This window comes from Eurosta solidaginis, chromosome 3, assembly GCF_040869045.1.
Source record: "Eurosta solidaginis isolate ZX-2024a chromosome 3, ASM4086904v1, whole genome shotgun sequence".
In the NCBI taxonomy this organism is placed as follows: domain Eukaryota; kingdom Metazoa; phylum Arthropoda; class Insecta; order Diptera; family Tephritidae; genus Eurosta; species Eurosta solidaginis.
In genome coordinates this window covers 53,214,488-53,239,920 of record NC_090321.1, presented here as the reverse complement: position 1 = coordinate 53,239,920, position 25,433 = coordinate 53,214,488, and the positions used below count along the sequence as shown (strand labels likewise).

General features: G+C 36.1%; 1 protein-coding gene across 10 annotated transcripts in view; it reads left to right on the top strand.

Moving 5' to 3' along the window:
• The window catches only part of sqa (spaghetti-squash activator), a 282,797-nt gene extending 259,074 nt beyond the window's left edge, over positions 1 to 23,723 (top strand). For all 10 annotated transcript variants that reach the window (XM_067771746.1, XM_067771748.1, XM_067771742.1 and 7 more), the window contains exons 5-10: positions 10,284 to 10,521; positions 12,350 to 12,453; positions 15,548 to 15,700; positions 15,773 to 16,040; positions 18,446 to 18,614; positions 22,095 to 23,723. In XM_067771746.1, coding sequence (XP_067627847.1) covers positions 10,284 to 10,521; positions 12,350 to 12,453; positions 15,548 to 15,700; positions 15,773 to 16,040; positions 18,446 to 18,614; positions 22,095 to 23,431 — 2,269 coding nt within the window. In that variant the 3' untranslated portion in view covers positions 23,432 to 23,723. The remainder of the gene's footprint in view (positions 1 to 10,283; positions 10,522 to 12,349; positions 12,454 to 15,547; positions 15,701 to 15,772; positions 16,041 to 18,445; positions 18,615 to 22,094) is intronic.
• The last annotated feature ends 1,710 nt before the right edge of the window (positions 23,724 to 25,433 follow it).

Here is a 25,433-nt window from a genome sequence, read left to right as displayed (position 1 = left end):
TTTTGTAAAATTGTGCTACTTATTTTTCAACAGAGCAAACACTTTTCATAAACAACAACAAATCAAGTGTAAAATGTGTTTCATGAAGTGTCTAGACCATACTCCATTGCTGCATTGCAGTATATTGTAATTAGAGCACTCTGCATTATGCTTTAAGCTTCCTATACTTTCAGCAAATTTTAAAGCCTGATTTTAGGCGCTCAACATGCTTTTGCATATTAAATATCTCTACATCTTTGTGTATTGAAGAGTGCACACATGTGAAGCATGTTTATAAATTTGAATGCTCTCTTAATAGACTTCAACATTCTTCTTAAATGAACAGCGCTATTAAAATATTATGGCAGACATTTAAGTTGTTTGATGATTTTATGAAATTTTAATCGTGCAAGAGTATTTAGTCAAGAAGATTTATTAATTGCTCGTATATTTGTAAGAGCAGGCATGTTGCTTTAAAGTTCTGGAATTTAGGTGTGGGGGCATCAAAATAGTTCAGAAAGTTACAGTGCTTAAACGATTGAATATGGGGAGGGTATTGTGGACGAGTTATAAAATCTATATCAACGAAAAAAGATTGAGCTGAAATAAATCGGTTTCGAAATCTCTAAATATTTTTTAACACGGTAGCACTACCTTTGATCTTATAAAGCTCAACCATTAGGCACTATAAGCCTTGCTCAACCTTTGCTTTCTTTTACGTTTCATGGCTCCCTTTAGCGCCCCTTTTCTAATTATATTAATATAGAAAAAAGCTCATGTTCAATATGTGAACATGTAGGTACATACTGTAACGAATTTCGGGGAATTTCGCCTATTTGTAACCTTCTACTTACGTTCTTATCGCTAAACTGTTCAATAAAACACTCCAATATTCTGAATTACAAAATGGTCTTTATTATACTACTTTGAAAGTACTTCGCAATTAAACTTCACTTCGCAACTGATAGCGTGCTTAAATCAAACTGATTAGGGACTACTCAGCTTCTGCTGCTTTTACTATCTCTGCCGAAATGTCGAGACGTTTCTTCTTCTAGAATCCTCTATCTGGTCACTAGCAATACGCGCGTGGTTTTGTAGTGTGTAACCATATGCGTGTGTATATGTGAACGAAGTAGTAGCTGATGATGACATGCGGTTGTGAGTATCTCTCTGCTGCTTGTATGTATGTGTGTACATGATGATTAATTTGGTTACGTACATACAAGTGTGGCATATTGCTTTATTGTTGTTGTGGCTTTATTTACTTAGTATCAGATTAGTGGTGTGTGTATCACTTAGTGTTACTAATATTCGTCACAATACGCCCAGAAAGCATATGCTTTTAAGTTAACTAGAGCTTGCCCAGGATTTGAAGTCAAACAGAGATAACTTTACCAGAAGCAAATAAGCTCGGGCTTTTTGTGACGAACTTCGTCGGCTTCTAATTGTTAACAACGGTCACCGACTAATTCTTGTTTTATTATCGACTCATTATAGTTAGCCAGTTATCATTGTCGAGCTATCGGTCTGTTATATGCTTTTCATTGGTTTCTTGTGGACTCGTTTCACTGAGTCGTTGCTTTCTTATCGGCTCGTTATCGACGCGTAACAGACGTGTCATCGATTTTATACTTATTGAAGTTTTATCGGTATCTTTTTCAAAAAAGCCGATAAGGCATCGATAACACGTCGATAGCAAATTGGCAACAATCCGATAAGAAATCTATAGCGTTTCAATATAAAATTTATGATAAATTTCCGAAAAAAGACCGATAATTTGTTGATAACATATAAAAAATTGCGAAAAAAGCATATAACTTTTCGAAAAATAATCGTAACGTTTCGACAGTAAATCGCTAACTTTGCGATACCATGTCGACAACTTTTTGATAACAAGTCAATAGTTTTTTTATAAAAAATCGATAACTCTTTTCAAAAATGTCGATAATTAATCGTTAGTTGTCGATAATATATCGATAACTTTTTGATAACAAGCTGATAACTCGTCGATAAAAATCGAAAACACATCGATAACATTTGGCTTCTTTAGCATATTGTAACGAATTTACTGCAATTCCCCTTATTTGCAATCTTCTGCTAACGTTCGTATCGCTAACTATTGTATAAATACCAATATTGAATAATGAAAAAATGGCCTTTATTAAAGTACTTCACAATAACACTTATACTTTGTAACTAGCTTGCTTAATAACCAAACTAACTGATAGCTTAAATGAAACTGATCTCTCGCCTCCACTGTTGTCGCCCTTTTATACTGTCCAACCTCCTCGTTGCATATTTCTAGGCTTTTCTAATTCCAGAATTTACTAGTTAGTTATAAATTTCTCAGCTACAACTACAGATGTGTAATTTTTATAGCTTCTCTCATAACCCATGCGCTTGTATGTGTGAGCGCCACTTCCACAATCACAATTGCATACCTTTAGGAGCATTTCAGATAATACATGTGCTTGTGCGTTGCTTCTCCGCCGCGTGAACCCGTATGTGTAGACATAATGATTGAATTATTGATGTGAATTCACGTCACTGCTTAGCATCGGCCTAGAGATGGCAGTACCCCTTAGTGCCGCCAACATTCGTAACACTGCCCTCCACCTAAGTCTGATCGTCCCGATCAGACAAATCTCTCGATCTAAACGCTGCCAGCATCTCCAAATGTACCACTCTTCTACTTCGTGGTTTGCCAATGGTTTGTGTGCGGTAGATGGTGTCACTAATCTTCTTCACAACTTTGTGCGGGCCTTCCCAACTGCACCGAAATTTGGATGGAACACCTTTCCGCCGGTGAGGGTTGTATAACAGTACGAAATCTCCCGCCAAGAAACGTTTCGAATTATTGTTCTCATCGTACCTGTGTTTCATCGTACTACTCAATACCCTGGTTCGTTACTTCACACTCTGTTGTTTGGCCAACGAACTACTTCGTAGAGCTTGCGCTGGACGGATTTGCTTTGCATAATCAGTAGAGTTCCCACGCTTCACAACAGTAGCGTGCCCTGGCTTGAAACCACCCTTGCATTCTTTATGCGAAATTCTTTTCTTCGTTTTGGTACGTCCGTTAGGGCTTTTCAATGCCAGTTTTTCTCTCACAGGTACCTTTGGTTTTGATTTGTTTGGCCCATTCGTTCCATCAACCCTTGCCCGATCTGCTGCCATTGACTTTTGCGGTTTTTGTCGAATCTCTTTCACCAGCACTCAATTGCTGCTGAACCCTTCTTCCAAACTGAAGTTAAGTGGCACATCCTGGTTCTCATAGCGCATAATCTTTCTTGGCATATCGATCCTGATGTCATGGTCAACTAAGAAGTCCACTCCCAATATGACTTCATCAATGATCTCCGCCACAACGAATTTGTGTAGAACCATGACCTTCCCAATTAGGACTTCACATATCACTTCTCCTTGGACTTGGTTATACCCGCCTGTGACCGTACGCAGCTTTGCTCCTGGTAACGGTTTTACTCTCCTGTTCACTAAATCAGATCGAATCAAGGAATGAGATGCGCCCGTATCTACAGTCAGTACACGCTCCTTGCCATCCACATTCCCTCTGACGGTAAGACTGCTGGATTTCCTTCCAATTTGCGACACAGATATCACAGGACAATCAATAGCTGGAGCTAGCTCTCGATTTTTACAATTGGCACGCTCTTTCTCATCTCCTCCAGCTTTGCGTTTACGGCCACCCAAGTTGAAACTACCAGGACCAAGATCGCAATGACGTGCAATGTGACCGGGCTTCCCGCATTTGAAGCATTTGATAACTCTTTTACTCCGCTTCTGCGATCCTCTCAGCGTCTCCAATATTGCGTCTACCCACTCTGGCCTTTCTACTTCCACGCGGCGTGCTTTGAAAACTGGCTTACACAGAAGCGACGCTGTTTCCTGAATCAGAGCATGTGATACCGTTTCTGCGAATGTTAGTTTTGGATTCGCATATGTAGCCCGCTTCCTTTCCACATCTCGTATGCCATTTATGAAGCTCTGGATTTTTACCCTTTCAGTGTATTCCACGGGTGCGTCCGCATTTGCAAGATGAGCCAATCTTTCAATATCCGACGCAAACTCTTGCAATGTTTCACCAGGCCTCTGGAAGCGATTCAGTAACTCCATTTGGTATTTCTGTCTCCTATGCTCAGTTCCGTATGGTCTCTCTAGAGCGCCAATCAATGCTTCATAACAGTTCCGTTCGCCCTCTGGAATGGTTTGTAAAATCTCAGCTGCAGGCCCTTTCAATGCCATGAACAGTGCAGCAACTTTATCTTCAGTATTCCAGTTGTTCACTGCAGCGGTCTTTTCAAACTGAATCTTAAACACCTGGAAAGGAACAGAACCATCAAAGGATGGTGTTTTTACCTTTGAATTGCTTGCTGAAACATCTGGGCGATTTAGTTGTAACTGCTCCATACGACCTTTTAAATTATCTACTTCTGCCTGAAATTGAGCCATTTTTGCATCCTGCGCTTCCAGTTTTGATGATACCTGTTCCAAAATTTCTGCCGACATTTCAGATATATGTGCCTCTTGCTCTTCCAATTGAGATGTCATATATGTATTTTGGTCTTTCAGTTGAGATGACACTTGTGACGTCATTTCTGAAATACGTGCCTTCTGTGATTCCAGTTGGTATGCCGTATACGTCTTCTGTTCTTCGAGCTGTGTTTCCAACTTGGATGTTATCTGTGTCGACATTTCTGACATACGTGTCTTCTGTTCTTCCAGTTGAGATGACATTTGCGACGACATTGATGTTACTGTCGATGTTTGTGCAGATATTGCAGCCAAAATTATATTCAAGTCTGTGCTCGTAACTGTCTGCGATGTTTTGTTTTTCTCTTCAAAGTTTTTTGTTGTCTCGTCCCCATCAGGATAAAAGACATACTCGTCCACATCGATTCCGTGCGACTCCATTACCTCTCGTAGCCGTGCTTGAAGTTCGATCTTATTGCCGGTTGTATTCAATCCACGGTTCTCCAACTCCTTTTTCAGTTGCTGGATCCTCAATTGACTCAACTTTGCCATGTCCAAGTTGTATTCCCAATCTTCGGAATTTATTCAACAATTCCTCTTCTGACACCAATTGTAACGAATTTACTGCAATTCCACTTATTTGCAATATTCTGCTAACGTTCGTATCGCTAAACTGTTGAATAAATAACTCCAATATTGAATAATGGAAAAATGGCTTTTATTAAACTACTTCACAACACTTATACTTTGTAACTAGCTTGCTCAATAACCAAACAGAATGATAGCTCAAATGAAACTGATCTCTCGCCTCCACTGTTGTCGCCCTTTTATACTGTCCGACCTCCTCGTTGCATATTTCTAGGCTTTTCTAATTCCAGAACTTACTAGTTAGTTATAAATTTCTCAGCTGCAACTACAGATATATAATTTTTATAGCTTCTCTCATCTCCCATGCGCTTGTATGTGTGAGCGACACTTCCACAATCACAATTGCATACCTTTAGGAGCATTTCAGATAAGATATATGCATGTACTTGTGCGTTGCTTCTCCGCCGCGTGCACCCGTATGTGTAGACATAATGATTGAATTATTGATGTGAATTCACGTCACTGCTTAGCATCGGCCTAGAGATGGCAGAACCCCTTAGTTCCGCCAACATTTGTAACAATATTCGTAACACTTAATAACGTATCGACAACTCTTCTATAAGTGGTCGTCGATAACACACCTATTAAGCTACCGTTTCCAGAAAGGTAACTACTTATTTCCTTAAAGCAAAACTTTCAAAGGGATTCCAGTGCAATTTATAGCTTCTGCAACCCAATTTTCTAACCTTACCAACCCGTGGTGAACCCTAGCCGAAGCTCTAATGACCCCAAGCTCTTCGTGGAACTATGGGGTGGGGACGGATAGGCCAAGAAGGTTCAATGTGGGCATATTAAATCGTTGCCGAAATGGTTGGATCTATACCTTAATGGTGCTTGTTACCAGAACGTACAGGATCTATATCTGCCAAAGGATCTGCAACATCGATAACTCTTCCAAAAACCTTACGAGAGTGTCTTTATTGCTACAGCAACAACAACGGTTTCGGCTTGGTCAAACAAAAAGTATGCTTTCAATTCCTACTCTTCATTTGTAATAACTGTTTCGAAATCAAGCAATTTTGTTTAGCATAATTTCGAGCATTTCAGGTTTTTTGTTGGGATTACGGTCAAAGTTTGTGATTGGGATTATTTAGAGACCAATTTCGAACGATCTTTTTAATCACTTCGACTATGATTGGTTTCATTAATTAAAAAATTACAACCTCCGTAAAGATTTTAGTACGAGCTTGTCTTCCAATTTGCGTCGTCGTCCTCTTAATTTCTCCTACAAATTTGTTGGGACGGCGTCTGCAAGGGAGTTGAGTTTTCACTGAGAATTTTTCATCCCAGAAATACCCACGAAGTGTTTACCATACCACTTCCAAGGGCGACCCCGCTTAGAAAAACTTTTTTGTAATTGAAAAAAACAGTTTCTACATTTTTGATGTTGCTTTTTCCGAGACTTTAATCCGGGATCTTAGTATTATTTTAGATCATTTCATGATTACGGTTAGGATATTTGAACAAATTTCGAGATTTTGATTAAGATAAATTCGATATCGTTTCGGAATCCCGAATGCAAACATTTCGAAATCGTTTCAACATTGTAGTTGGGATTATTTAAGCCAATGGCAAGATGTTCTTTTTATACTCAGTTGAGCAGAGCTCACAGAGTATATTAACTTTGATTGGATAACGGTTGGTTGTACAGGTATAAAGGAATCGAGATAGATATAGACTTCCATATATCAAAATCATCAGTATCGAAAAAAAATTCGATTGAGCCATGTCCGTCCGTCCGTTTGTCCGTCTGTCCGTTAACACGATAACTTGAGTAAATTTTGAGGTATCTTGATGAAATTTGGTATGTAGGTTCCTGGGCACTCATCCCAGATCGCTATTTAAAATGAACGATATCGGACAATAACCACGCCCACTTTTTCGATATCGCAAATTTCGAAAAATCGAAAAAGTGCGATAATTCATTACCAATAAGGATTAAGCGATGAAACTTGGTAAGTTAGTTGAACTTATGACGCAGAATAGAAAAGTAGTAATATTTTAAACAATGGGCGTGGCACCGCCCACTTTTAAAAGAAAGTAATTTAGAAGTTTTGCAAGCTTTTATTTGGCAGTCGTTGAAGATATCATGATGAAATTTGGCAGGAACGTTACTCTTATTACTATATGTCTGCATACTAAAAATTAGCAAAATCGGAGAACGACCACGCCCACTTTTTAAAAAAAAATGTTTAATTCAAATTTTAAAAGAAAAGTTAATATCTTTACAGTATATAAGTAAATTATGCCAAAATTTAACTCCAGTAATGAATGGTGCAACAAAATATAAAAATAAAAGAAAATTTCAAAATGGGCGTGGCTCCGCCCTTTTTCATTTAATTTGTCAAGGATACTTTTAGTGCCATAAGTCGAACAAAAATTTACCAATCCTTGTGAAAATTTGGTAGAGGCTTAGATTCTAGGACGGTAACTGTTTTCTGTGAAAAAGGGTGAAATCGGTTGAAGCCGCACCCAGTTTTTATACACAGTCGACCGTCTGTCCTTCCGCTCGGCCTTTAACACGATAACTTGAGCAAAAATCGATATATCTTTACAAAACTCAGTTCACGTACTTATCTGAACTCACTCTGCATTGGTGTAAAAAATGGCCGAAATCCGAATATGACCACGCCCACTTTTTCGATATCGATTATATACCAAATACGAAAAAAGGGATGAAACATGGTAATTGAATTGGTCTATTGACGCAAAATATAACTTTAGAAAAAAACTTGGTAAAATGGGAGTGACACCTACCATATTAAGTAGAAGAAAAGGAAAAAGTTTTGCAGGGCGAAATCAAAAGCCCTTGGAATCTTAGAAGGAATACTGTTCGTGGTATTACATATATAAATAAATTAGCGGTACCCGACAGATGAAGTTCTGGATCACCCTGGTCCATTTTTGGTCGATATCTCGTAACGCCTTCACATATACAACTAAGGGCCACTCCCTTTTAAAATACTCATTGACACCTTTCATTTGATACCCATATCGTACAAACAAATTCTAGAGTCACCCCTGGTCCACCTTTATGGCGATATCTCGAAAAGGCGTCCACCTATAGAACTAAGGCCCACGCCCTTTTAAAATACTCATTGACACCTTTCATTTGATACCCATATCGTACAAACAAATTCTAGAGTCACCCCTGGCCCACCTTTATGGCGATATCTCGAAAAGGCATCCACCTATAGAACTAAGGCCCACCCCCTTTTATAATACTCATTAACACCTTTCATTTGATACCAATATCGTACAAACAAATTCTAGAGTCACCCCTGGTCCACCTTTATGGCGATATCTCGAAAAGGCGTCCACCTATAGAACTAAGGCCCACGCCCTTTTAAAATACTCATTGACACCTTTCATTTGATACCCATATCGTACAAACAAATTCTAGAGTCACCCCTGGTCCACCTTTATGGCGATATCTCGAAAAGGCGTCCACCTATAGAACTAAGGCCCACGCCCTTTTAAAATACTCATTGACACCTTTCATTTGATACCCATATCGTACAAACAAATTCTAGAGTCACCCCTGGTCCACCTTTATGGCGATATCTCGAAAAGGCGTCCACCTATAGAACTAAGGCCCACACCCTTTTAAAACACTTATTAACACCTTTCGTTTGATACCCATATTGTACAAACGCATTCTAGAGTCAACCCTGGTCCACTTTTATAACGATATTCCGAAAAGGCGTCTACCTATAGAACTAAAGCCCACGCCCTCTTAAAATACTCATTAATGCCTTTCGTTTGACATCCATATTGTACAAACGCATTCTAGAGTCACCCCTGGTCCCCTTTATGGCGATATCACGAAACGGCGTCCACCTATGGAAATAAGGATCACTCCCTTTTAAAATACTCATTAACACCTTTCATTTGATACCCATATCGTACAAACAAATTCTAGAGTCAACCCTGATCCACCTTTATGGCGATATCCCTAAATGGCGTCCACCTATAGAACTATGGCTCACTCCCTCTTAAAATACTCATTAATACCTTTCATTTGATACACATGTCATACAAACACATTCCAGGGTTACCCTCGGTTCATTTTCCTACATGGTTATTTTCCCTTATGATGCCACCACAGCTCTCAACTGAGTATGTAATGTTCGGTTACACCCGAACTTAACCTTCCTTACTTGGTTGATATAAGCTCGATACGGCTTTGGAGTTCCAGCTGTCATCATTTGTTGTCATTACTCCAGCAGCAATTCAGAATTATAACAAGTACTAGCCGGATCCGTGCGCAACAACGTACGAAAATCTAATATCAACTATCAACAGAAATCAGCTGTTCTATCAATCAATCATCTATCAATAAAAACTTAAATGCGCTTGAGCTGCCATCTGGCGAATGTTAGCAACTGCCGGTAATGCAGTGTTAGTTATAATCAAATATTCATAATAGTGGCATAGTATAAAAAAATTTCTGTGCGTGATTATTTTTAACAAATTATTTTAATAAAATATAGCCAAACAAAAGCACTACGACCAGTAATGCCCAAAGCTCGCTAATAGCACGAGTCTCCATCTTTACAACCAAAACTTTATTTATAGATTTGGATTCCAAATAAGATCGATAAGACCTGCACATAAAAGCAGCAATTAGAAATAAAATATAAGATAATTTTGGATCATTTCGGTATTGTGGTTAGCATTATTTAGATACAATTTCAGTCTTATGGTTGCGATTATTTGAGGCGATTTCGGGATGGTAATGTGCAATAATTTGAGGCCAGTTCAAAATTAGGGAACGGCGTAATTTCGAAATAGCTTTTGCAGTGTGGCTAGGATTATTTCGAGATTATGGTTGTGATCATTTACTAAAGCGTACGATTTCTCGAACATGTTCGAGAAGAGATTTCTCGCGAGACTCTCGAATCTCAAATTACTCGTAATTCTCGTAAGTTCTCGATTTCTCGGGTCGCGAAAATTTCGCTTGTGTTCGAGAAGAAATCGTAAGCTCTATCATTTATACCATTCCGGTATTGCGACGCGGATAGTTTTAAACCATTTCGGGATTGTGGTAGCATAATTATGAAAACATTCCGGGTTGGGGTCAAAATCATTTCGAAAAGAATAAAAATAAATATAAATATGAGTGTAAATACATATTTTTTTCTTTTTTCACTTCATTATTTCAGAATCGAAGGCGGCGAGCTATTCGATCGTGTGGTCGACGATGAATTTGTGCTGACTGAACGTGTTTGCATAGTTTTCATACGACAAGTTTGCGAAGCTATGGAATTTATACATCGTAATAATATTTTACATCTCGACTTGAAACCGGAAAATATTTTATGTCTAACACAGGAGGGTAATCGCATCAAAGTTATCGATTTTGGTTTAGCGCGTAAATATGATCCAAATAAACGTTTGCAGGTAAGCAAGTTTTTAGTTTAATTATATTTTTGAAGAAAAAAATGCAAATAACACATGCTGAGTATCATGAAATTAAATATATAAATTATATAAATATTAAATAAAAATGAAAAACTACATCACTACAAGCGAAATTAAAGTTCACCTTCACATTCACATATATGCGCCAATAAATAAGTTTTCGTGCTATTTCTAGCTGCTTATAAAAGCAAAGATTTGATTAAACCCCGCAGCGTTTAGCTAACAACTACATAACATATATATATTTCATTTGTTTTATTCTTAATTAGCATCTGTTATGATGAACACTAGGGTGTGTCAAAAAATGGTTGGAAGGTTGGTCATAGCCCTGAATTCAAAAAAAGTTAAAGCGATTGCATTGAGTGATTTAAAAGTTTTTATTGAATTTAAGCATTCCATTGTAAAAATAGCTGTCTATATGAGATGGTAGACAAAAATTGTGCAGCTAAAATATTTTGATTAAGTTATGAGATTGTGTGTGACAAAATAAAATTTGAAAAATAAAGCAAATAATGATGAATTAGAGAATTGAGGAATCTAAGAATAAAGAAGGAGAGGTAGAGGGTGTAAAAAAGAAGATGGAGAGATAAGGAAGTTATAAAGGGTAAGAATTGGAAAAATTGGGAGATGCATTTTGAAGGAGATCAATAAAATATACTGATTGCTTGACTTTGAGTAACGGAAAGGAATGCATTAAAATACACCTTCTTATTTAGATTAGTATCTGCCCAACCCTAGTAACGCCGTGTCCCCTGCTATTAATCTATAAATCGTGTAAAATAAAGCCGCTAAATATCATTGTACGCCCATCACTTCACACAGAATGCTCCGTTTGTAAAACTGTTTCTTGCATTTGAAAGCTTAACTTCGTGATATGGACAATTTCAATAAAATGTTTAAGTAAAATGATATTAGAGGAAAAATAGATATAAAGTATGACTGTTGGGGATTTTGATTTCAATACATGTCAAAACATGTCCTAGTTACCATCGCCGTTTGTAAACTGTCTTTCTCCAATATCACTAAAAATAATTGTATAAAGCAATATTTGAATGTCTCTCTAATTAAATACAGATAAAAATGTATTTTGCTTTTTTTTTTTTTTTTTTTCTACATTTGAAATGAAATATCTTTGTTATGGTAATATCAATGAAAAAATGCTTAAAAATCTGTTCGTAGAGCATTCAATTTCCTGCATATACTATTGCAGAAGGCATCGGTTGACCCTTTTTTTAATAAATAGCTAATACTAAGTGTGTCTACAGATATGTAGCAATAAGTCATTAAAAAAAAAAATTGGATTTTTTTGGTCCGACCCTAATACATACATTAGTTAAACTAAAAGTGCTCTTCCATTTTCATATCTCATTCAAGTACTAGCGCACGCATACATACATAAGTATGTCTTTAAAACTTACTTGAAACATTTACTTGTGCATAATTAGCATGCGTTGCTCATATGCAACATAGCTCACACACACATACATGCAAATACAAAAGCTTTTCATTTCAAATTGGATTTTAGCTTTTCCAACTCAATCTTTCAACCTTTTTTGTTCTCACTCTATACATAACCTCCTCACCTTTCTTTTGCATCAAATTTAACTTTCATCGCTCTCTTCCCCACACATCCTAACCCACAACATTTTGTCGAATATTCTCATTTACCTGCATTTACATATACACACACTTACATATCAAATGCTCATGCTACTTGCATACAATTTTTGTTAATGTTTTTCTTCAGTAATTTGTCATTTTGTAATTGCTTTGTTTATTTTATTTCTCTCCTTCTTTTAATTCACAGATTCTTTTTGGTACACCCGAATTTGTAGCGCCTGAGGTTGTGAATTTCGATTGTATTTCATATGCGACAGATATGTGGAGCGTTGGTGTAATTTGCTATGTTCTGTAAGTAAAGTGAAAATTAAAATATTTTCTTAGAAAATTTTGTAATAATATGAACTGTATTGTATTTTTGTATGGGAGCGGTGAGATACTTCATAAATCTTAAAACTATATTGTAACGAGCTTAGTGAAACTCCGCTTATTTGCAACCTTCTACTAACGTTCGTATCGCTAAACTGTTGAATAAATAACTCCAATATTCAATAATGCAAAATTGTCTTTATTAAAGTACTTCACAATAACACTTATACTTCGCAACCAATAGCGCGCTTAAATCAAACTAAAAACTGCTTACTCAGCTTTTGCTCCTTTTATACTCTCTTCTGTGTCGTTCGCATACTTCTAGACGTTTCTTCTTCTAGAATTTACTACTTGTTTACCAGCTATAAACTACCGATGCAAGTTTATAGCTTCTCGCATAGCCATATGCGCGTGTATATGTGAGTGATACTTCTACCGATGATTGCATACTTTTGTGAGTATCTCAGATATATGCATGTGTTTGTGCATATCTCTCCGCTTCTTGTATGTACATATGTGTAGACACAATGATTGATTTGTTTATTTAGATACAAGTGACTGCTTAGTATCGGCTTAGAGATGATAGTATGCCTTAGTGTTGCTAATATTCGTCACAATATTATTATTTTTCACAGCTACGTTTAAGCCGCTTTTCAGTTTCTTAAAAAATAAACAATAATATAAGGAAAGTTTTAAATCCAATTTTATGATTTCAAATTTATGTTAAGCTCTATTTCTGAATTTTGTAGGCTGAAAATCATACAAAAGTTGTGAATATCAATATTATAAATTTTACTTTTTTGAACTGATATAGGGTTAAAATATATTTCGACTGCCCTTTCACAAAACAAGTGCTAGATTTTCATCCCAAGAGCCAATATTTTGTTATATTTCCAAGATTTTATTAGCAATGACCGGATTTCACTACCTTAGAGCTTAAAAAACACCGCCTGAAATTATGCAACTGTTACTAAGCCTCGAAATGGGGAAACACTTTAAACATACCTTACGCTTTAAAAAAAAAATTTTAGATGGAAATTAGCGCGCAATAACTTCAAGGCAGAGCTAAATGCCCAGTTCTATATAGTAAGACCTCTAAAATCGTAAACCTCAATATTTTGCTTGAGTGACTTAAGACAAGTGTAGAAAAAGGTAAAATGCAATAAAAAAAATCATTAAGTAGCTAGCTAGAAGGCTCTAATATTCAACATTATATGCCGGATAGTTTCACCAGGGGCGCACTCAAAGAAGGTCTTTGTAAAAAAAACGTGAAAAACCACAAAGAAGAAAAAGGATAATTTCCGCCTTGAAGTATGCAACAATTTTGCTTGCTAAACTTATTTCGTTATCTGAAGGCGCTAAATTTCCCTTTACTTCTACTTCCATTTTCGCGTTCTTGATACAAGAACTTAGTCCTAGAAGATCTTTACAGAAGATGTTAACCCTATAGCGGTCTCATTTTATTCATATTGGCAACCATTTCATGTGAGAGCCAAAGAGTTGAAATTTTCCACAAAATATTTCTGGTGTAACTTAACGTTGTAAAATAGTTTTGAGCCTTAACTTTCTGAGTTTGGATGTCATATCTAAAGTACAAACTATTTATTATACATTCCGCTCTGAGATATTTACATAACAACCACGTCGTTCAGGCTATATATAGTTTGCCTGTGTGTAACCGTGCCCTGCTCTCACATTGCCCCAACTTTAACTGCCTAGCTGAATGACGATGCTGTAGAAGGGAGAATACGTAACATTACATGCTTTTAGGCGCACGCCATTTTCTTGTAGAGATGCTTGATCATCGATTTTCGGGCATAATAATTTCAATGAGCCAAAAGTCAAACGACAAAAGTTGCCACTCAGCTGTATCACGATCTATGGGAGAAAGGTGGTGCGATCCCAAAATCAAATTCTGCACATATTGCCAGGGTCGTTTCAAAAACGAACTTAAGGTGATGCTGTGCTCCGTTGCTTAAAAGGACAAATTTTGGAGAATGTAATGGCCGAAAATAGGAGAGTTACTTATATGCAGTTTATCATACAAAGAAAAACCCATACGAAACCCTTTCACTCTACTTACTCATGTAAAGTAGCTAGGTAGAACTGGCCGGTCCTTGGGGACCTCATATACACTGAATGAGTCCGTTGTGTTCAAGGTAAATTAGCTAATGTGTTGTCAAAAATCAGACAGAGTTGTAAAGAACCAGAGCCCTTTGTACATCTGGTTATCGCTTATAATCTACGGATGTTTTGGGATTTATGCAAAAAGTGCGTTAGGATTGGTTCAGTGTACAATCTTCTCAGATTCAGTAAGCGCTATCTGTTCAATCCTTTTATACATTTTCAAATAAGACTGAGGGTTGCACCTTATAATACCGAAAAGACATAACCCAACAATTTTCAGAAATATCGACTAAAAACAATTCAGCAGACCAACGTACGGACATAACAAAATCTCGACAATTCAAAGGCTAGAGGAATTAGAATTCCCACAGCACTACATAGACCCCGCAAAAAACACTACATCTCGGCAAATTTTCTGTACTTATAAAACAAAAACGAAGTGTGAAAATTGAACAAATTTGTTCTCATTCAATGTATATTTTCGGTGATATTTTGTGTTCGGAAACCTGATTTTCCATGTGATTTTGTATGGTTAGGATTTGGTCGTGTCTCATTATGATAGGTCGGGATTTGATCAAGTCTGGATTATGCATTTCGGGACTTTGTACTTCAGGAATGTGTAAGTCGGGATAGTAATATACCCGCGTCAGTCAAGGGGGCTAAACAAATTAGGGACGCCTGTTTTACTTTCCAAGAATAGAAGCATTTTCTCCAGCGCTAATTTCCTGGTGCCTAAAAGTATGCAAAAATGTCTAGCACTTTGACTTTGATAAGAAACGGCACATTTGCTGGTAGCAAACTTCGTAAAGCGAAAACTGGGACACTCAAATTGTGTTCATTTTATTTCACTATATTTTAGTTTTGCCATCTATTTATTTTATTTTTTAAATATAAAATATTTTTTTGTTAACTAATTTTAGATTATTCTTCTTGTTTCTTCATTCCACAGCATCTCAGGCCTCTCACCGTTTATGGGTGAAACAGATATTGAAACCATGGCGAACGTTACAATTGCCAAATACGATTTCGAAGATGAATCTTTTAGTAGCGTATCAGCAGAGTGTATAGATTTTATATCCAAATTATTAGTAAAAGATTTGAGGTAAGTACGTAGACAAATTAATCAAAACCTATTAAACGATGCCAGTTCATTTCACATCAACTCTTCCACCAGCACCCGCATGACAGCCGCACAATGTCTTGAGCACAAGTGGCTGCAACGTCGACCCACACCGCCAAGAATTCACACACCCAAACCAACAAAAGTGGCGGCACCAAAATTAAAAGCATCTACACCATCACCAGTGCCACCGCAAGAAATAGAAAAAGGCGAAGGTAAAGTTGCAGTAAAAGCAAAAAAAGAAAAACAAAAACCTAAAATGGAATCAATTTCCAAACAAGCTGACCCTGTGGCGGCGACTGTGAACACGAACGAGTTAGAGGTAAGCAAGAAATATGCTTGAAAGAATGCTTCACCACACAAAAACACCTGGACGTGCACAATTTCATTAGGCATTATTAATGTTGTACCGACTGCACTCATCGGTTAAGCTAACCAACATATTTACAAAATTAATTAATTCAACTCGTTGTAACTGATTTCAGCAGAGAGTAATATTGTTTTTGTTTTTTGGTTTATTTCTGTTATTTGTGTATTTTGTTAGGAGAAGGGGTAGTTTTCTACCGCCCATGTATCGCACATCACATCACCTCAACTCATTGACTAAGTCACTTGCCAGCTGTCTTTCATTATTTTCGGTTGCTCGAATTTCACGAGCTAAATTTTTTTACTCACTTTCTTCGCAGCTCATAGCACTTCATTTCTAATTAAATTTTCTACGACTCTCAATTACTTAATTTCATTACCCACCAACTGAATATTCGCTCGTAGCTAATGAAGTCGTATGCAACAATTTAAATTTTCCTCAAGCATATTTTTTTTAACAAAATTGTCTCCAAGCTATGTTTTGCTGGTTGTATGGAAAGATAGCAGTGCTGTAGTAGATTACTAAATAAAATTTTGAATACTTTGCGCTAACATTAGCTGGTAATTAAAGCAATGCAAATTAATTAAGTTGAAATTGATAGTCATAGGTACTTTTAAAGGATTTAACAAATAGTTGAAGCAATTTTGAAGAATTTTTTAAATAACTATGTAAGTCTGCCAGTTTGTAAGAAAAATTTACTATTAAAAAACTAAGATTTGGAAAGAAGCTCTATTTCTATTTTATCGGAGGTATATCGCGTAAAGCTATTATCAATATAACTATAAGAAAAACTATAAACAATAAGACTGCAAAAGAGGACAAAGTACATTTACAACCATCATAAGCTTTGAATACTCCCGCGGTAGGGATGCCTGTCGTAAGAGGCGACTAAAATTCACAGACCCACAGGCTTGAAGGGCCCTAGAAGTCTTTCACTATTATATCGGTCTGTTCTCCATAGTATCGGTCCGTACCGCACTCATATCCGGCCAAGAACTACCCACATTCGCAATACTACCCAGAAACTTTGAAAAGTCATTTTTCAGTTACACCAACATCGAAGTATGATGCGACTTTTTATGAGATAATTATCTAGGAAGAGGATGAAAATGATGCGGGATAAATTATGTATTGCCCTGGAATACAAATGATTAATAAACCGTGATAAAATATAACTTGACCAACATAACATGCAGAAGTATGGAATTGAGCTTTATACGATATCACATTGTGATTTAATATAAACTGATCTCGTATATTTTTTACGATTAACCGTGTAATATAGACAGTAATATTATACAGAAGTATGTGATGTCGAATGAGAGCCGAGTGGCTCTTTACACATGCAGGTTAGTTTGAAAATTATGAATAGGTGAACAAAATTGGGCGTACTGTCTGTTAACCCTCTCAACTGAACTCGAAGGTACAATATTCCATTATGCAGGCTGCCCTGAGTTGAGCTGGTGCTACTGAATTTCATTAAAAGGTTAAATGAACTCGAACTTCGAGGAAGGCGATGTTAACTCAGGGCAGTATGAGAAAGCCTGCCGCCACACTCGATCGCCTCGAACTATTTTATGAAAAACTCATTTTAGGGTCATAACATACCGGTCACTGTCATGCGAGGCTCTTGATCAAACCGGGTCCGCCTAGATACATTACAGCTAAGCAAACGATATTTAAACACTAAATTATTCAGGGCGGAGAGAGATATTTCTGAGCAAATGTTGATCGCAGGTTCTCAATCGACATCAATGTGTCTTTAAAGCCTATCTATTCATATTAATTTGTATTTTAATTGAACATTGTCAAAAAGAAGACCCTGCCGTGCTACTTAACATAGTAAAACGCACTCAAGTTGGAATATTCAAGTCACTTCTTGCTGAAGTGTCAAGTTTTTTCTTGAACAGAACGAAAGACCCATATGTATTAAATTCTTGAAATGTACAAATGCCTTTTAATCTTATGACTTCCATCGTTCTGACGAAAATTCTTAAGTAATTGTTTGAAAACTTCATTACTTTCTCGTTTCGTCCATTCGACGAACTAAAAGTTTTCAGTTTTCAGACTTTGTTTCCAAGATCCTGTCATTTCACTCTCTTTTGTCTGGCTTCAAAAAATACATGAAGAAATCTCAAATTTCACGATGGTTGCAATGTTCGTTAAATCGATGAACATTACATTAAACCTCGCGCCAATTTAAGGACTATGTAAAAATAACCCAAATGCAATAGCATGAAGTTCGCTACCTAAATTAAATTTTTTTTTCATTCATTTAATTCATCAATCTCAAATTTCATCCATTTGATGAACTTTTCACTGTCACCTAATTTCGCGCATTTTTCTTGTCTTTTTCACAGTCCAAAGAACTCGACACTACCAAAGACAATTTAAAGAATTTCATTGAACGTTGGGAAGAACATCCAAATAGTCCATATGTGTTCGATGTTGAAAGCAATGTGATTGCACCGCTTAGCGAAACATCGTTCAAGAAGATCCACGGCCCTGACAGCATTTCATCATCACGAGGTGAGTACTGCCCTCGGCGAATACGGCAGCAACAGCTCATAGTTGGCAAATGGTAATAACACAGAAATAGCAAAGCGCTAAATGAATGTAAAAAATAGCTAGCTGATAAAGAGATAATTTTTTTTTTTTTCTTAAATCAAACTGAAAATATTTTCCATGATTTAGATTTAGCTAATTAAATTTTTTTAATGGCTATGAAATTTTAGTGAATTCTTTTAGTGCGATTTCTGTTTTTTTATTTATCCTATATTTTCACAATTTTATGTTTTTAATGAATGCTTTTAATATTTTATTATTATTATTTCTAATTTTTGTGCTAACCCTTTTATTGATAAGTATTTTAGATTCTTAAGTGAGCATAACTAAACAATTACAACAAATACAAGTTACACATAAATGTTTAATGTAACTACTCCTACTGTGATAAGTAACCAAAGAAATACAGATAAATACATAATATAAAATATAATACAGCAGAATACAAAATTTTCATCGATTGGATGAATTTTTAGGGCATAAACTTTTTTTTTAAACAATTCTGAAATTGCGCATCACCAACAACCAAACTGTTCAAAGACAACATCATCGTTCAAATTGTATTTACACAAAACGAAAAAAAAAATCATTCCATAATACTTCTTTGATGTATAATATGCACTCAACCTCACTGGCAGATGAAACGGATCGAACTGCTTTAGTAGCGCTAAGGTAAGCTCTATGCGGAACCAAAATTTTCAGTACAGTACATAGATTTTATATGCCAATTATGCACTTTAAACTGCAGTAAACAATCCAATTCCACCGATTATTTTCCTCTTTGGCAACTTTTTTTTAGTGCTCAAAAACTTTTTTTCTCATTTACATTAATTTAATGAATCATCATCTTTAAGTTTTCTGTAAAATTATGTTTTCTTATATTGTGTAGTTTTCTTAAGCTGTAATAAAAAATTAGATGTGCGAGAAAAAGAAATTCATCCATTGAATGTATTAAAACATAAAATTGCGATGCATTTATTAATTACGCTATCAAACGTAGTTAAAATAATAGTTTTTAGCATTTAAAATGTACTTAATTTACTAATCAAAAATATTAGCGCATGCTGCATGCCTATAATGTATATTCACATTTTCATCCATTTGATGAGTCTTGTTTCAAATCTATTTTTATGAACCCTACACAACACGTTGCTAAAGTTTAGAAAATACATCTCATGGAAGTATAAGAATCTTAGGTTTGAAAAATCGCACCTTGGTAGTTTTCTATAATATTTACATGTTTCATCCATTCGATGAAGTTATAAAATGCTTTTTCGAAATCTTTTTAACTTTGTATTGTATATGAAATGATAAACAGTGAATGAATATATACTTTATAATATGTTTCATGTGATGAATTTAAACATAAAATAGAACAATGTATTTAATATTAAGATGAATAATCTGTAAACTGTTATCAAAATATGTAACTAGTTTCATCAAACCAATATCATTCATACACCGATAGTCTCTTTAGGATGAAATTTCACAGTTTTCATCGATTCGATGAATTTGAAAATTGCTAAAGTAATTTTTGTGTATTTTTCGGATATGTGTATTGAACAACAACATTTCGTGAATGTAAGCGCAGAAAGCCTTATACCGTATATTAGCTTTTTCATCAAAAAGATGAAAAAAATTATATTTATTTTCAGCAAAACTCTATCAAGCTCAGGTGAGAATAATAGTCAATTGTGCAGAAAATCCATTACTGAAACAAGTTTTCAACTAATTACATCAAAGCAATATTTTTAATGCAGCCATATTCCTTTTAAGAATGTGGCTTCACAAGTTTCATTGATTCAATGAACTTCCAAATTCTTATAGTTAATTTTTTGTGTATATTTCATATTTGAATATTATATGTGTATATATATATATAATATATGCAGAGAAAATCTTTTTCGACAAAAAAGTTCTAGCTGACTTAAATTTAAAATAAATAAATACGTCTAAGGGGTGTATTCATAACGAGACTTTAGAAGTCAAATACAATTTTAAAAACTATCTTGCAAAATACTTGTTACACACAGAAACCGCAATTCATCGAATTTTGTCAATCCTATATTGGAAGATCTCTTTCAAAAAACAAAAAATTACACACTCATCTCATTCTTATGCGAATTTTATATTTTGTGATATATTTAGTTGTAGAGTACTCGATTATATCTTTCTTACCAATGGAATTGAAAACTCATTAATACATCAATTGGATGTATTCTTAATGCAACACTAGGAAACATATTCGTTATTGAAGTTTCTCTTTTAACGAATTTTCGTATTGCACATAGGCTTATTTGTACTATAAATCCTTTGGACGTAAGTTTTTAGTAATTTATTCATCCGTTGGAAGAACTTCTTTTAAAAAAATTAGTTATTTTTTATATTATTATTTTGTAGATTCAAGGGTTATAGAGCGTACATCGATAGATAAAATACTAAAGAAATTATGCCTCAGAATCTAGTCCCATTCACACATGAATTACATTTTTGAGTATTATATTTGCGTAAACAGTGTTGGTTTTAATACTTCAAACCGGTAAAATTACCTCGCATTCCAATACAACCGAGTACTGATAAATACATCAATTGCATGTATTCTTAACGCAACACCACAAACAATATATGTTTTTAAAGTTTTTCCATTGTGCATAGATTTGCGCTATAAAGCTTTTGTATGAAAGTTATTAATTATTTATTCATCCATCTGATGAATTTTTTAAAGTTATCAAGATCTCAATTTTGTTTTAGTATTATTTTTTGGAAGTTACTCATGAACGTAACCTTTTGATATTTTGTTTTATCAAGCATTATAAAGTATACATCCATGGTATTAATATACTAATCATTACTGCTTTGCATGCGTCAATTGGACGAACTCCTTCTAAGAGAGAGTACTTCAAAAAACGAATCACACGTTGTTATAAACTTATTTTTCGATGCTTCATTTGAGTAATAGTTACTGCTCATCCTTTCGATGAAATTCTATATAATAATTGATTTTATTCTTTCAAAGGATGTACTATTTAATAAGAGTAGAATAATCTATAAACTTATTCATCATTGACATGAAAACAATTTTTTTGTTTTTATATTTGTGATTAAAGTTTTAGAAGCAATACATCCTTTGGATGAAAAAACCACTAATTTTTGTCTTGGAGTCTAGTACTAACTGTTTTGGTGTAAAATACATAATAATTTGAGCATATTTTCGGGGTTAATCAATTGCATGGTATACAGTACCCACTGTTCTCTATTGTATGATCAGCTTTAAAACCTCCTTGTAAAATATTTTATATCTTAAGTGAGTTATTTGATTTGTTAAAGACCCTTTAAAATATGTCACGCTTTCACCTTACATTTTTTATATTTTTTATTATTTAAACTAAATACTTTTTTCTTATATATTCCTTGATTTTCTCACTCTCTTTTCTCTCTCAACAGTTTGCTCACCATCGCCGTGCCAATCCATTGAGACCATAATCGATGATGATGTCTTCAGTAATGCCGAAGTAGACAACGACAGTCCCAGCACAATAGCCACGCCCATTAACGAATCACGTGAAAAGCTTTTCCCGAATAGCGCTTCAATGGCAGCAACGGCCAGCCGTGCAGTCACCGCACCTACAACGCCCACGCCACACCAGCCTCACCAATATGGCCCCCAGCATCTTCTCGGTCGACGTGGTTATGATGGTGAACTCAGCACCAGCGGAACAAATCTCGATCAACAGGAACTTAATATGCAGAACTATTTACATACGTTCGATCGACGAAACTCGGATACGAGTTACCTGCTCGGACGACGCTCTTCAGGGGAGCGTGTCAATTTGGCTGATGAAATACGTAAACTGTCGGATCATTTGCTGATGCTGGCTGAGATCAATACCAAATTCGGCAGCGAAGCCAAAACGTCAGCAGATACTAATAATAATAAACACAAGAGGACGAAGGCTAGTGGGGACGGCACGAAAACTAAAACAAGTCCAAAGTCTAAGGTGGCGTCGGTGAAGAAAGAAGCGGCAGCCGCAACGGTGACAGCGTTGAAATCTGAAAGTAGTCAAACAACTAAAACCAGCACCAAAGTCTGCGATAATACCACAACTACGACTACCACAAGCACCGTATCAAACCAAGCCAGCAGCACTTCGGCTAACGGTGTCAAATCTAAATTTAGTACGTTATCAATGCGCCTACAAAAATCGATTGAAGAGACGCCAAAACTTGCAAATGGTGGTCCAAGTTTTGGTGTGCCGTGGAAGACTACAATAAAATCAAGCTCAACGACGGCAACATCAACAATGAAACCACTCGCCAACACTACGACCACAAAAGACGAAAGCATACAAGAAGAAGAGGAAGAAGGAGAACAAGGGCAACAACAACAAAAGCCCAAACTGCAACGTCAATCAAAAGAGTCGGCAAGCACACGACGTGCCAAATTTCGCATCAATCAAATGTCACGTGATGTTCCTATTGGTGTACCCAACATTCATCAAGCAGTCAATCTTGAAGAGGCAGCAAACACAACCAAAGATTGTCTGCTACATTTGTTGGAAAAGTACAATGAGACGAATAAAAGTCGTAATCCGATGACACGTCATCAAAGCATCAGTGTCGATTGGAATATGAGCGATAATTTGGAATATCGTTCGATAAGCTCGATAAATGCATTCTTTCAGCGTCACAACAACACCGGCGAATATGTACGTCAAGTGCAAGCGCAATTGGAGGGTAAAACGGGTGCGACGGGGAATGGTAAAGCTAAAGGCGGTTCTTAGGTGGGGTTGTTGAATGGAAGCCCCCAAGATCTTATGGTATGATACCATGACATACTTCCAATGTGAAAGTGTATGTCACTCTAGTCTTTTTTTTTTTTTTTTAATTAAGCGCCTAGTTATGTAAATCGCAGTTTTTTCTTTATTTATTATTTTTTTTTTGTTAGAGGTTTGTTTTGTGTTCATGTGAATTTATGTATCTCTTAATCAAATATATATTTAATTTTATGTAAAACCTCTTAGTAAATTATTCTTCAAATAAAAAACCTAAAATATAAAACTCTTCTGCTTTTAAGCTCGTTTGTTTGTTTTTCTTACCATGTGTTAACCCAATACTGCCCACTGTTACATATACGTAACGCAGCCCGTTTGAATTTGAAACACCCGTTAGTCATAGCAGGCTAGTGAAATTTCAAATTTTTGCATTCCGAGAAATATAATAAAATGTAGATAATCATGTCAATCAAGCACTGAGTCAGTTGCACTTTTTATTTCATCGCGGTTGGTCTTTGTGTGAAAAAGACTTTTTTAATGGCCGTTTTCTCCATCTCCACTTAATTCAAACGGTCAGTTTGGAGAATTAACCAAACAATATTTACCCATCAAAGCACAGGCAGGGTTGAGATGGTGAAAATCGCCCAAAGGTTAGATTAAAGTGGCTGCCCTACAGCGTACAAGACTTGACACTTGGGCCAGCTTCACTAAACAGTCGATTGAGATGTTCGCCCAGCAGTTCATCTCGGTCTGTTTAGTGACCAAAGGTATACCGCTGTAGCCTGAGTATTAATTATTCTAGCTTTGAAGACCTTGATCGCTGCTTGACTCTCATATTACATGTAGACAGATGTAAGTACCGCCTAAAAAACGCTGCAATAACTCAAATAGTGCAAATGGTCTTGCCAATCATCAGCATGACTAACTGCACAGCGCTAAACGCCATCAACACACAGATAAATTGCAGATTGAACCAAAAACCCGACCACAGAACAATAGTCATAGCGCTAGACTTATCAAAAGCTTTTGATACAGTAAACCACGGCACATTACTGCAAGACTTGGAAGGGTCCACCATTCTCCTAGTCCCACAAGTTGGACTGCAAATTATCTGTCTTTTCATCAGGAATAGATGTAACGAGCCTGAAGCTGCAGACATTGGTGCTTTATCGGTAACCGTATCGGTAACCTTATAACAGCTGATTCGACCAACCTTATTGGAAATCAATGCAATCGATTATTGGTGCCACTAAGGTCGTAACCGTATCGTAGCCAACCAATTGGTTTTTGGTTTACCGTCGTAACGATAAACAGCTGATTACGTTAGGGATACGACTACAGCGATATGACAAACGGCACCAATGACTCCCGCTTAAGCCGTACACATCTGCGCAACCAATATAAAATATCAACAGAAATCAGCTGTTCTATTCAGCTTGCGCTGCCATCTAGCGGACAATAGCAACTGCCGGTAATGTAGTGCAAATATTCACAATAGTGCCATAGTACAAATAGATTTCTTTGTGTGCTCACAATCGTTTATTTTTAACAAATTATTTTAATAAAATATAGCTAAACAAAAGCACTACGACCAAAATTGCCCAAAGCTCGCTAATAGCCCGAATCTCCAACTTTATAACCAAAACTTTTTTTATAGATTTGGATTCCAAATAACAGCGAAAAAGGGACCCTTATATAAAAACAGCAATTAGAAATAATATATATGATGATTCAGAAACGTAACATCTAAACGCAGAATAATTAAATAACGAGTACCACAGGGTGCTGTCCTATTGCCGCTTTTGTTTAATTTCTTCATATCGAAGCTCCCTTCGCCACCAGCATATTCTATGCTGATGACTGCACGATAATGACCACTGGTCCCGACCCACCCATTGATGAGCTATGTAATAAAATAAACGACTATCTCCCTTATCTCGCCTCGCGAAACCTAACATTTTCACCGACCAAATCCTCGGCGACCTTATTTACAGCTTACACAAAAAAATGT